Raw genomic sequence first — 14474 nt, 5'->3', positions numbered from 1 at the left:
GCCAGACATCCTTTTTGATACGTTCATCTTCAAATGGAATACTAGCATAGCTGAAGAAGAACGGATTGGTTCTGCCAATGCCGTAACTGGGAAGTAAGTCAATTTATAGAGCGGCATCTTCCTGGAAGTATAATATATACAAAGTAAAAACAAAGAATCATTGATGACAAGAATTATATTATTACAAATTATGAAGTATAAGACAATTTAAGTAAAAAGCATCAACTACTAACTACTCGCATAGCTATTTGTATCTTTATATTTTAATATAGCTTAGATATAAAAAGAATATTATTTTTCGATGTAATAATGTATAAACTTGCGCCAAATATTATAACAAAATATTGCACTTTCTATTTAAGTAGGATAGACATATTACCGGCATTTATCTTTTTTCTATAGCAATGAAATTGTTTATAAAAAAGTTTATAAGAAAACTATCAATTAATGCAAACAACGCATTTCAAAATATTAATTACATTCGCGCGATTCGTTATCCCTAGTATTAATTTAACCATATGGTTCTATACACCCAAGACCCTCTAACAGTAATTTAGTACCATTACTAGTCGTATGTACAATGTATGTTTGTATACAACTTTCGTAACTACAAAACATTCAGCAGTGATTATATATTCTTCCAAACATAAGAAACATTTTCTAATTGCATACTTAAATTTATCGATCAATTATGAACATATGATAACATTTATTTCTTTCAACTACTAATTTTCAAATCCTCTGCTGTTCCGTTAATTGAACGACGCGCCGACTTTTCGTACAAGCATCTTGTATCTTATCTGTATTATTTAGTTATCAATAAAGAAGAAACATTTTCTAATTGTATATTTAAATTTGTCGATCAATTATGAACATGTAATAACATTTATTTCTTTCAACTACTAATTTTTAAATCATCTGCTGTTCGGTTAATTGAAGGATGTCGGCTTTCTGTAGAAGTATTTCATATTTATTATTTAATTATGAATAAGGAAAAAACATACAAAATATAGTTTTTAAACGGTTTATTATTTATAAAGAGAAACTTTGACTCGGGATATATATACTATATATATACTATTTACTTACAATTTTTTTTTTAATACTTCAAAGTCGAAACAAGCACAGGAAATTTCCAAGCCGGTTAACAGAAACTTGAATGAGACAAAAATAACCTTTAGATATCTATATGTTCTTCTTCCCCCCTGTTGCTTCCACGTAACTCTTATCCTATTGGTGGAGCTGTGCTGATATGTGAAATTATGACTACATAAAAACATCCGGAAAGACTCATTGAATGATTTTATAGTTTAAGGTTAATAAATTTCCATAAATTAAAGTTGAAAATTTATGAGAACATGTTTTCTGTAACAAAACTTAGTAAAAACAAACTAGTAAGGTTTATAGATTCTTTAATGATTATGTACGTATTCATAAACTAGTTCGATAAACATCGTTCGATAAAACGTCGAACAACACACAACATTGAAGCGCGACATTTCAAATTCAAGGACAAATATTGCGAACAAATGATATTAAATTTACAATAATCTCATGTAAGAAAAAATAAAAGGGATAAAAGTAGTACAGAAGATAGAAAAATCTATAAAACTGGTGGCTGGGAAATAGAAAATATATAAATTTATGTTATTAGAGTTTAGTACTTCTGTCGATCAATGTGTTACGACCGTTCGCGGAGAGACGCAGTCGCAGTAGCGAGAGGCGTAAATTCTCGCTACGATTCGGTGAATCGACGCCGCGAAGTAGTCGTTCCCCTGTTTCGGTTAAGATAAGAGGTGGTTAAATGAATATGACACAGTATAGTAAGTTATATTTCACCGTTTATTCCAACAACTTATAACGAAGGCAGTTACGCTGGTGCGTATGTACGAGATTTTTTTTTTATTTATTTGTTGAAATTACAATCAATTCTCGCGTTGAGAATATGTACGAGATGAATGAGTGACTGATCTGTGGGTGTGTCCTACACGGTGGAAGGATATTGACCGTTCGAAGGATGTGAAATCAGAGCTGTCTTGGAGGACAGTGCTGTCTCGGAGGAAAGCTAAGGATGGGTGTGTCTAGCGCACGGGACCATCGGATTTGTTGGTGACGATTTTAGTTAGGAGAGTGAAGGAAGTGGCTTTGTTGTTAATTGGTTAACGAAGGGTCTTAACCGCCCTCGAGAGAAAGTGGTTAGTGGGAGGAAAGTTGCAGCATACGTGAGAAAAACTAACTTTCCCTTGTCCAGTCGGGGTAGACAATAGTCTTTAGAAATTCTTCGGAAACAGGCGTTTGTTTGGTTTGAAGGACCTTTTCTAGGAAATCTATGAGATTTATGGAAGGCACTTGAAACTATGGAGGATACGCTGCGAGTATCCGGTGACATCTGGTTGCCATATTGCTCGCGGTGCGACGTAACAAAATGGAATAGAAAGATTATACCACAGACGAAATTATACTTTATGCTTTATTATACTTTATACTTTATTATACTTTATACTTTATTATTACATTACATCAATTGACATCTTTGGAATTACGATTCGATACACATTTTAACGTTTTAAACGTTTTAACGTTTAACATTCTAACATTCAGTTAGAACTTTGTATTGATTAGAGATATTGTAACGACCAGAAATATCGATACATATATCAATACTTTTACCTCGAAATTCGTAGATTCGTACTCTTCATTGTCCATACAAATTGTGTCATATATGTCCAAACCAAATTTAATTTCCAATTTAAAACCAAAATTCTTTTTCGAAAATGGCACTTCCAATTCTTCTTATTCTCACTATTTAATTGCTAGCCGTATCAAGTAACAACGGAAAGAATAATAATATCTAAACGTTAAGCAGGTCCATATTTTTGGGGATACAATTAAAAAAGTAAATCGTCGGTGGAATATTGTTTCACCTATCAAGAATTTTGGAAGATATAATTAGAAAGGTACAACCTGGGTAGAAAATTGTACTCCTTATCGAGCATTTTTGAAAATATAATTGAGAAAGTGGAATCTGGATAGAAAATTGTTTTACCTACGAAGCATTATAAAAAGTAAGTTTAATAAAACTATACCTTGGATATTTCATATATTTTTTCATATTATACGCATTCGTTAAAATTTTACACTCCCAAACATCCTGCTATACTTGCACAAAAAAGCGCAGTCTAGTAATATCCCCCTCACTGCTCCTCGCATTTTCTTTCTAATCATCTCTCGTTCGCTTTTCCTGATATTATTCTCAGCGTAAGTTCAGAGTGGCGGTTTTTAAACTCAGGAACGCGCGGCTGTTCGTTAAATGAAATATCAAACGTAAGAATTGCCGCAGTCTTAACGCGAGATAATTCATTTCGTGGCACAGAGCGCACGTCGTTGAATATTAATTCATATCTCATATAAGTTGCGAATAAAAAAAGCAGATAAAAGAGGACAAAAATCCGATAATTACCGCGAATCTTTACGCAATTTCAAGAAATACAAAAGAAATTTGTTTGTGAGCATGCTACTAAGTATTATTAGAAGTACTGTACTTTCGATATTTTACATATTCTTGCATATTTTCTACATTTTTCTGTATTTTTGTATCCTTAAACTTTCCGTAAACGCGTAAACGTCTACGTTCTGACAATGACAAGGAAGATTCTACTGATAAAAATAAAGCATCGAATTTCACCGAACTCTCAGAAATGTAATTCTCAGATCACATAAATTAAAAAGAAAGAACAAAAGAAAATACAAATATATATATATACATACGTAGCCACAAATCAATTTGGATCACGACAGATAAAATAGGTAGCAATAATGTCTCCACGAACATTATCATAATTTATTGGAATTTACATAAAAGCCAAAGAATGCTATTGTTTCAATGACACGGCGTTTTGTCGAGTTAGATAAATATGAATTGTGTGTTTGAACAAGTGTTCGGTCGTGTTTCACGCGACGAAAAAGGAAATCACAAGACAAGGTGTCGCCTCGTTGGAAGCAACAAATCGCAATACGAGGGTGGAAATTGGGTGACACCGGGAGGATTACGAGGGATGAGAAATCTGTCGAGAGCGTGAAAGGCTCGCGGTCACCGGGTTTCTCCAGTTCTGTCGCTTTTAACGCCGAGTTCTTCCGCTTCGAGGATAGAAGCTGCGAAATATCGAGGCCATTGTCCAAAGATTTTCAAGAATATCCGATGCAACGTCTTGAAATTTACGAGAGCAAGTCTGATAAATTCTTATCTCTGGTCCATTCGTGGCCAATTTTTTAATACCCTCGTAACTTGTAACGACAAATAAAAATATTGGTACAGGCCAATTTTTTTTTGGATAAAATCTTGTGTGAATTTACGATTCTTCGTTTAATTTTTTTCCCTTATTGTCTTTACATATTTGGAGTTTAAACGCGTTATAAGTACGTTTTTTTTTTAACATGATTACGTAGAATTCTTATTCTGAATAAATTATTTGTTTCCGCTTCATAACTGTTTCTAAATTACAGTGCATTTAATCTTGAAATGCACAGTAACATTTTATACCTTTTACGTTCTAAGGAATTTTCAGGATCGGTTAAAAATTAAATTACAGTAATGGTAATACTCAATATTAATGTCAGACGTGGATACTTCACTGTTTTGTATAATAATTTGTTATCTTGGCATCGATCAAGGTATTTAATATACAAAGCGTACAGATTAATAAGAATTTTAATTAATCCTTCTTCTATAGTATTCACCGTTCTTTTCGAGCTCGTACCATTTCAAATAGACTTTCGAATAGATTTCAAAGATTTGTCTGTTCAAATAAAACGCGATCTTTCTTATTTCCCTATCAGTCGTCCCGATACTGTTCCGTTGTTTCCAACAGATTGCAGATTCGTTTAAAAAACATTTGTAACGAAAAACAAACCCACTCGCAGAAATGTTATTCAATATCGCATTTATAACTTTCATAGACATCCTCCTCTCATTGCTATCATTGTAAACAGATTGAAACTACGTTTGCAAACACTCGCGATTAAAAAAAAAAAAAAAAGAAGAATTAATCTTAAACAATTTTATCTTGTGTTTCATTTATAATTTTCATAATTGTCTTCCCGACGTTGTATCATTTTAAATGGCTTTTTTCTATCCATCTATGTTGCAGCGAGATCAACGGTCCTAATTACTAAATTGCACGATGTGTTCATACAAATTCACTTTTTATGAACGCGATGAAACGAAATGAAACCTAAGTAGAGATTTGTTTTCTCATCAAGTATAACGAGTTTTATACTTTGGATAGATTGCCTCGTTGTGAGAAGGTCTTAATCGTTCATAATTGCGATTAAGTAATTGCAATAAGTCATATTTTTAAGAAACGTTCTCACATGCTGTCACACACTCTAATTAGAAAAGGATCATGAAACATTCGGTTTATGATATTATTTGTTTGTAAATCTTCCTGCTTCCGGAAACTTTTTTAAATATGAAAATATTTATATACAAAATTAAATATTTTTTTCAATATCAACACTTCTTGCGTTTATGTTGTCCTAGTCAGAATTATATTATTTCGTGTATCCTGTTGCTTTTTATATGATAGTCCTCCCGTTGGCCGCGGATTCGTTATCAAGCCTGAGGCCCTCGTCACTAGTGTCACTATCGACAATAAAGGTACCCCACCCGCGACCGGACGATGGAGAACTCCAACACGGAATCGCAATCTCCCGCGAGCCCTGCCCGGGAGGGCGCCTCGAGCTCGGACTCGGAATGTGACTCGAGCTCGGATTCGGATTCAGACTCGACATCAGAAGTGGCATCCGAACATACGTTGTCGGTACGGGATCGTAAGAGTATCGTGCGCGCACTAAAGCGGTCGCTAGGGAAGAAGAAGAGGAAGAAGAAGAAGAAGAAGAAGAAGAAAGGACACCGGGCAACCTGGGTATCGCTACCGTGCTTCAACCCCGAAGCCGCGGACGCAGATCCAGCCGCCTGTGTACAGCCGTCGGCCTGCTCATGAGGGACCACCGCCTGAAAAACAGCGCACTGTATTCTGCCCTAAACCGTGCCCTAGAGGGTCCGGCAGCGTATTGGCTTACGCAGATAATGAACGGCGACGAGCTCACCTGGCCAGATTTTAAGGAACAATTCGCCGCGCACTTCGGTGGCCAAGAAGTAGCAGCCGCGTCGCTAATCAAGGTAGCCGAGGAAATACCGCGGGACGGCGAAACACCAGGAGCGTACGGAAATCGTATCATCACCCTCCTGGGGTCGAAGTGGCGAAATTCAACCAGGGAAGAGGTACTCGCCGCCACCGCCCTCCATCTGCTGGGCTCGCGCGATGAACGTTTTAAACGACTAGCGCTCACGAGTGACATCACGTCGGTGAAACAATTCCAAAGAGAAATGAAGCCCTTCCTATACACGGAGTGGCCAACGCCCCCGCCGTGGAGATCATTAGCGAGCTCCGGAAACAAACGAGGCAGGTCACCCGCCCCCTGGACCAGGTGTGGCCACTGCGGTATTTACGGACATCCGACATTCGAATGCCGCAAGAGGGCGAAGTGGTAACCGAAGGAGGACCCCCGACGCCCGGAGGAAAGCCGACCGGCTGCACCATCAAAAGCGTTGTGCTTTCACTGCCACATGCCGGGACACATCGCGTCTCGCTGTCCATCGCGGCGAGAAGAAAAACATTGCCCCGAGGACGAGCGCCGGGTCGATGCCTGCGTGGTGGAAGCCCCGACGGGTAGTCTAAGCCAGCAGGCCACACACGAGGACGTGTAAGTGTCAGGATGGCCGAGTCGGAGACGAAAGGACGTCGGGGCCCCTCTGGAACTTCAGGACAACACCCTAACCTTGCAACCTAGAGCCTAATATAGCCATAACGAAACAATCGCAAGTATCCAAACCGATAGCAATCGTACGTCGATCGGAGGATCGTGTGTACTGAGACACTCGACCGGAGTCTTGTTTCGGTGGCGTCGTTGGGATGACGAGCAGTCTTGCTAGAGAGCTGATCGGTGAAGGAAGTCGAGTGCCTTACGAGCAGGGAGTGGTGCACGTGTGAGTTAGAGCAAGGGAACCTGTCCTCCCGTTGGTCACGGATTCGTTATCAAGCCTGAGGCCCTCGTCGCTAGTGTAACTATCGACAATAAAGGTACCCCACGCGCGACCGGACGATGGAGAACTTCAACGCAGAACCGCTACCTCCCGCGAGCCCTCCCCGGGTGGGCGCCTCGAGCTCGGACTCGGAGATTCAGACTCGACATATATATTATTATATATATTATATATACTATTATATCTATATAATATATGTATTTATATCTATAAATATATGTATAAATATATCTATTTAAAAAAATAAAGTTGACCTTCATATATCGCCAATAATATCGCGTGCGTAAAAAGAAATTAATTACATTTAATTCTTTTTTTACATTTATTTATTTTTTATTATTATTTTTTTCACAACTAATTACATTTAATTATTACATTTACATACATTTAACTATTATTACATACATTTACATACATTTAATTATTATTTTTTTCATAATTATATCTCGTTTGAAATATTTTTCGACATAATTAATTGTTTCAAAAACACATATTCCAGCCTTCTAAATGATTTATTTTGCGTATTATACGAATTATTCCATCTATAAATAAATTGTTCTCTATACACACAAACACGCACACAGTCTGTTAATTACACGAGTTAATTGTATCATTTTTCTCGATAAGTTGACAGAGCAAGGAAAATGAGCGACGAACCTACCTACAAACTAATCTACTTCAATGCCCGTGGTCATGCCGAACATATACGGTACATATTTGCATATACTGGCATCGAGTATACCGACGAGAGGATCCCCGAAGAACTCTGGCCTGAATACAAGGATTGTAAGCGTGAAGAATCGATTTTTACTTTCATCGTTCAACTCTCAGGTATCTACCATTTACTCAAACTTTTCTGTATATAAAACTTTCGTTTCACGTGCAGGCTAAACTTACTTAAAGTAAAATTTCATACGGAATAAAGTCGAACTTTTCATTAAGTTTTGCTTCCGTAATATCGTGTTTATCGAATACCAACTTAATTCATTTACGATTCTCGAATTTTTGTGTTGCAATCTTTATTGTTTTCAATGAATCGAAGCATTTCGAATATTTTGAGAAAACCGTAAATAGGTGACTTAAAATAGGAATACAAAAATACTTCTACGTTTCTCGTTAATTTAAAAAATTTTTAGGACTTGTCGGAAAAAAAGGATAAAAAATTGAAATCGGTTCGGAAATGAACAAGAACATAGCTAAAAAGTCGAAAGAACAAAGCAGACATAAAATTCGATCTTCCGTTGCGACATTTCTATCGTAAATAGTATAATAAAAGTTTTACGCAGCATAGTCTTCGATATAATCTTATATGTCGCTTGCAGATAGAGAAACCAAAAATCAACGTAAGTCTGTAAATCAATCCTGTCGGTGTAAAACACAAAATTACGTTCGCAAGAGACATTCGATTTATATTCCTTGCATTTCAATTTTCATTACAAGAACCGTGTACATTTTCTAATATTTTTTCCGTGTCTGGTATTATGCGACGTGAATTTTTTATTCGCAGTTGTAAGTCCACTATCATTGCATAAGGTCTTCCCGCAAAACGATACTGATCGTTCCTCGTACATTCAGTACAGCGCATCAGACAGATTCGTTCCTTTCCGTGAGAATTACAAATTTTATACTCGATCTTTTATCCTTGATTTTAAAAACTTTAGGTTCTTCTCAACAGTCAAAAACACGCGATACCCTGTCCATCGTAATCGTAAGAAAAGAAAAAAAAGGAGAAAGAAGACATTTCTGTATTTCTTTACTAGGCCATGTTGATTAAAACCGAAATGATTTCGATTCATCTATTCACAAGAACGCAACGGCCTCGGAAGCTGTGTTGTGATTTCCTATCGATCGTTTCCCTCTACACAGTGTTCATATGAGCCATGTTTGTTCTTAGCAATGCCTTATAAAATGCTGCCTGTGCTGGAGATAGACGGGAAACCGGTAGCGCAGAGTAACGCTGTGGCGCGATACTTGGCGAAGAAGTACGATCTAATGGGAAGGAACGAATGGGATGCGATGATATGCGACGTGCTCGTCGATGCTCTTGGAGATTTGAAGCAAGGTGAGTAACTGATGAGATGACTTTGCATTTGTCTCACCACAGAGACAGACGTTCAAGAATTCATTGTGAAAAGACGAGTACAAACAAGATACGTATGTCTTTCCGTTAAGCGAATGTTACAGTTTGTTTGCAAAAGTCAGTTTTTAGATTATAGAATCGTAGATAGAATTTAGAGGATAGAAACCTTTAGTAGTCACTTTTAGTTTAGTAAAGTCTTATCGACAATAAGCAGACTACGTTATGATACAACGATTCCAACTGAAGATTTCTATCGACATCACGAATTCGATGGCTTCCAAATTTTCTTCTCTGCAATCTCAGACGCTCAACTCGAAAGAATCTTTTAGATCCCCCGACAAACACTCGACTCAGGTTATCTATTATCGTAATCTTCCTACGGGATTTTTTTAACTGCGTTGCGTTAACGAATAACGGGATAACATCACGTTTCTCTCAACGCCTTTCAACGTTCTACAACTTTTATTCTTTGCAAATCCCTGTCTCTATATGATAAACGCTGGTTATCCGCGGAATTTACGATTTCAATTTCTTTAACGAGATATTTATCATATTACACAATTCCTGTAAATGTATTTGTAATTATATCGCCGAAGAATTGTATTTAATTAAGCTATGAAGTTGTGGAATCGTGAGAAGGATTATTTTTATAGAACTGTCTAATTTCCATTCGACATTGATTCAGGATACACATTACTCTTTTTTACATAATACCAGTTTTGTCATTTTTAATTAACAAATACCTCCAAAGGTTGAAGTTTCTAAAATTATCCATTAAATTCTGACAATAAAATAAAAATCCAAATTCTTCCTAAAAAGCTAGTGATCTTTAGTTAAGAGTTCGATTTTTCACATTTTTCAAGGTAAATTAAAAAAATTGTTTAATAGAGGAGGTACAAAATAAATGTATACAAACCCTTTTTCAGACGACATGGGCGGACTTCGTGTTTGCAGCGGCCCTTGAAAATTTCGAGTATATGTTTGGGGCATCAGCTTTGGATAAATATCCAGCTCTTCGAGCATTGAAGAAAAGGATTCATAGAATACCGGCTATTTCTGATTGGCTGATTAGGCGCCCATACACAAACAGCTAAAAAGCTAAAAACGTGTGGAAAAAAGATGACCAGTACACCAGTATATATATATGTAGTATCGTGGAACAAAGGCCTAAGAGATATCGGGCGAACTATGAACAATGCCGCGAGAGCCGAGGCGCCGTCGGGCCCATCAATGTGTCATCGGTCTTTTTAAGTGCATAGTTTCGTGGAAAAGACCTACGTGACCCTGGCTACGAGCGTCTGCAGAACACGTGTGCGGCGGGCCTAGGAAAAAGGCAATAGAATGCGACAACGGCCAGAGTGTGAGTCGAGAAACAGAGTGTGAGTCGAGGAGCCGAGTGCGAGTTGAGCGGAGACAGAGTTTGCGAGTGGCGTTGCCGAGAGAGTGTTGATTGCGTTTTGGTAAAAGTCGAGTCGCTATCTAGTTATTTAGTTGCGCTGTTTTCTGTACGTTTGGCGTGAATAGTTCAGGTTGAACAACAATCGTCTTTTTCTGTCTGATTAACATCTCTATTGTCCACTCCTTGTAAATACATTATATCACGATATTACATATTTTTGGGGGCTCGTCCGGGATTGGACAAGACAGAAAACGAAACGGTTTAACAGAGCTATTCGAGCTAGTTGTGAATTTACCGGTACGCGGTGCGGTAAAAGACGATATTGTTGACTGTTTAAGTTTGTGTAGTGTGAAAAATGGCAAACGTTGGGGGCGAACGATTGTCGGGTGAAGAGGGTTCGACGCTGGAGGAGCTGAGGAGTAAGCTCGCGCGAATGAACCTCCCTATATCGGGTGCGAGGTCAGTGCTGATTGCAAGGCTGAATCGGGCGTGTAGGGCTGGACAATCGTATCCTAAGGGATCGACGGGCGGTGAAGAGCTAACCGGTCAACGAGATTTAGGAAACGTACAGAGAGCTGAGCGTGATTGTAACGAAGATGAAGATGTTGAGAAAATGAATACGAAGGAGTTGAAGGAGCGCCTCGCTAGTTTGGGTTTAAAAACGACGGGCAGAAAAGTAGAATTACGCGCACGGCTACAAGCGACCATGGATGGTAACGACATATCGTCGGAAGAAGAAAGCGACGACGAAAGTGAGGATGAAGATGACAAGAAAAACGCAAGAGGATACAAGAGAGATACGCGAAGGGTGTGAGGCGAATGAAAAGAGAGTGTGAGTGTTTGCGTTTCGTCCCGGGACTACCGGTGGACTCGTCAGTAAGGCTATGCCCGGTAGTCCCTGCCTTGGACGTAGAGGGAGTCTCGCTAAGTGCGGTATTTGTATCAATCGCTTATATATTCGACCGCTAGCGAGTTAGACAGATAGACTCGTTGTCGTCGTAGCCCTCTAGTGTTGGCGGTTGGTACCCGCGGATCGCCCGGGAGGTGTTGCGCCGCGTTGATGCCTCGACCTGTCGGCGTCCTGTTGATACCGATCCGCCACAGGTGTATCAGGACCGTGATGAATATTGTCGAAGGGCATGTGTTGGTTCGACACTGAGTTTTAGAGACGTCGAAGATGCATTAGAGTGGTTTAGTGGCGACAAAGGTGAAAATGTCGAACGATGGTTCGAGTCGTTCGAGGAAGTCGCTGATACGTGCATGTGGTCGGATGGGCAGAAGGCAGTCTACGCCAGGAAGCTGCTGAAGGGACCAGCGAAAATATTTGCGAGCTTCGAGTGTTATGCCAGGACTTGGCATGAGTTGAAGAGGGGGCTAGTGAAAGAATTTTCGAGGAAAGTCAACAGTAGGCAAGTACATCAGAAACTTGAAGAAACAAAAAAGGAGAGTGATGAAGCATGTTTGGCTTACATGTACCGCATGCTCGAAATAGCCAGCCATGTGGACATAGAGGAGGAAGCAAAGGTGGAATACATAGTGGATGGAATAATAGACGACGAGAACAATAAGGCTATATTGTACGGTGCTACGTCAAAGAGTTGAGGAAGAGGTTAGTGATGTACGAAGAGCAGAAGAGTCGCAGAGCAAAGTCGATTGTGAAGCCGGCTAAAACCCAGAAGAACGGGAAGCCCAGTCAATCTGTAGATGCAATGAAGAAAAGAAGATGCTTCATTTGCGGTAGTGAGGATCATCTAAGTGTTAAGTGTCCGGAGAGGGGAGAAGGTGTTAGGTGTTCCGAGTGCAGCGGATTTGGACATATTGCAGCGAGGTGTACGGCACGACCGAAAGAGACTTGCGTAGTGTCAAGGTCCGAAAAGGGGAAGTATGTGAAGGATGTAATCGCAGGAATTAAGCTTCTATTCTCTGAAATTACTCTCAAATCTCAGAGTCAACCCTTCAAATTCTTCACACTGGATCTTCGATTCTTAATATTTGTAATATCGTAGAATAGCTTTGATTGGAGATCGGCTGAAATTAGAAAACACCGTGTACGTCGTCTTTCGTGGTTTGTTTTCATCCAAGAGCGCCTAGTAACAGTGACGCGAGAAAAGATAAGCAGCGTCAAAACAGAAGTACGGTTCCACATTTCAAGGAGTGGCAATCGAGAGGCCAGAGTATGTGAGCCGAAAAGTGTGCGTGTGTGTGTGTGTGTGAGAGGACGAGAGCAAGAGCGAGCACGACCGAGCAGGAGTGTATTGGCGAAGATCAGAGCTAATTGAGTCGTCGAAGAGTAGAGTCGTGAGAATTGATAGAGTTGTTAGAGAGAGAGAGTGTGTGTGTTAGATTCGTTGTGACGAGAGTGATCAAATAACTGCAAAGTTATTTGATATAGATACGAGTATTGCATTTAGTTTCCGTTAAATAAATATCGTTCTCTGTCCAATTTATATTTGTATATTCAATTTAATATTAATAAATTGTAAGTAATCGGAAAAAAATTTCTATCCTTATTTTCCGATATTACATATTTGAAGCATAAATTAAAAATCGACACATTGACTACTTCAAAGAAATTAGCCCGAACGAGACATAACTCGTTCATCGTGGTTTTCGCGCGAAGTAAATATGCGGTTTCTCAATCGTTGTGAGATTCCAACGACGTTAATTCTGTCGAAACGGCGACGCGCGACGACGATCGCACATTCTGTTGCTAGCGAGTGCTTGCAAATCGCGACGATATCGAGCGTAAAGACTAAGCGCAAAAATGGAGGACACTCGGCGGGGAATTGGAAATGCTCGATGACGAAAGGTATTTCAAGGTGTAATTACATCCACCTCCAATTGGATCGCACCTTCGTTCGGTTGCTAGGTCAACAACCTTCGATGTTATTCAAATAATGCAACGGCTGGGGCAGCCGGTAGCGAGTCGTAAAAGTTTCAATAAAACACGTTCCTGCTAGTGAACGTATGTTAAGACTTACACCGAGTTTTATTTCGCTACGCCGTTTACTAGTTCGAAACGATCGATTGCATAATAGTAGCTGTTTCTTTCATCTCGGAAACACGATCGTAAACGGTGACAACGATCCAGCTTATTCCTGATCGTGTTAATTTCCACGCAAACTTTGTAAACATTATACGTCGCGACGCTCTCGTTAACGCGTCATTCCCTCCAACTCGAAAGTCTTGCAACTTTGGTGATCCGTTTTCTGTGAAAAATTGGTTACGAGCATCAGGGGACTTATCGTCGTAATCGGTAAATTGTTTATTAAGGATCTACAGCTTTTAAGGATTTCTCTCTAGAGATTTAGAGATTAGAAGTTTCATTAACGCGTTATCGTGTCTCTAACTCGATCTTTTTTCGTGTAAATTGGTCACGAGACTTACGAGCTTCGTTGTAAATAGAAGATTAGTAATATTTCGTAGTTTCGTGATAGTATATAGACATTTTAGTGCTTAAACGCGCAATTTTTAGTTCGCTTTTCGCTCGCATCGGCGCTATGAAACGGATCAATATCTCAACACTTTCCTTTAGTTCTACGAATCATCTTTCGACCGGCTTTTCTTGGCCTACCGTTTCCTAACGCTGTCCTAATACTATCGTCTTGCTGAGATCCTTTTTCCGATTGTATCTTCTGCTTATTTTATTATAAATCCGAACTTTCATTCACGTCGTATGTTTTACAGCGTAAAATCCGCTAGAGCGTTCCAATAAATGTAACCAGTAGGTGCTCTAATACTCAAACGCACCTGTGCGTATCTCTGCATATTTGCTGAAAAAAAAGATGAATCTTACGTTACATTTTCAATATGCGTAATAAGCCGAAAATTTCTCTGATGCTAATCCTTCGTAACAAAAGGATGGCATCACTATATGCATGAAAATAGTA

General features: G+C 39.1%; 1 protein-coding gene and 1 long non-coding RNA gene across 4 annotated transcripts; both read left to right on the top strand.

The window, feature by feature from the left end:
* The first annotated feature begins 1519 nt into the window (after positions 1–1519).
* Positions 1520–3099, top strand: LOC143304933 (uncharacterized). Of its 2 annotated transcripts, none has more exons than XR_013061601.1 (2): positions 1520–1823; positions 2867–3099. It is a non-coding gene; the product is annotated as an uncharacterized LOC143304933 (long non-coding RNA). The 2 variants fall into 2 exon arrangements; XR_013061600.1 differs by lacking the exon at positions 1520–1823 and adding an exon at positions 1834–2410.
* Positions 3100–8281: 5182 nt separating this feature from the next.
* LOC117162866 (putative glutathione S-transferase 6) lies at positions 8282–13785 on the top strand. Of its 2 annotated transcripts, none has more exons than XM_076627476.1 (2): positions 8282–9167; positions 10112–13785. In XM_076627476.1, exon 2 carries the CDS (start codon positions 10940–10942, stop codon positions 11396–11398), a length of 459 nt encoding a protein of 152 aa, XP_076483591.1. In that variant the 5' UTR covers positions 8282–9167; positions 10112–10939; the 3' UTR covers positions 11399–13785. The 2 variants fall into 2 exon arrangements, with proteins under 2 accessions (XP_076483591.1, XP_076483592.1); XM_076627477.1 differs by having other exon boundaries at positions 10112–13432.
* The last annotated feature ends 689 nt before the right edge of the window (positions 13786–14474 follow it).

Source organism: Bombus vancouverensis, unplaced genomic scaffold (genome assembly GCF_051014615.1).
Source record: "Bombus vancouverensis nearcticus unplaced genomic scaffold, iyBomVanc1_principal scaffold0064, whole genome shotgun sequence".
In the NCBI taxonomy this organism is placed as follows: domain Eukaryota; kingdom Metazoa; phylum Arthropoda; class Insecta; order Hymenoptera; family Apidae; genus Bombus; species Bombus vancouverensis.
Note: the sequence above shows the minus strand (reverse complement) of the source record. Positions and strands in the feature narration are given on the sequence as shown.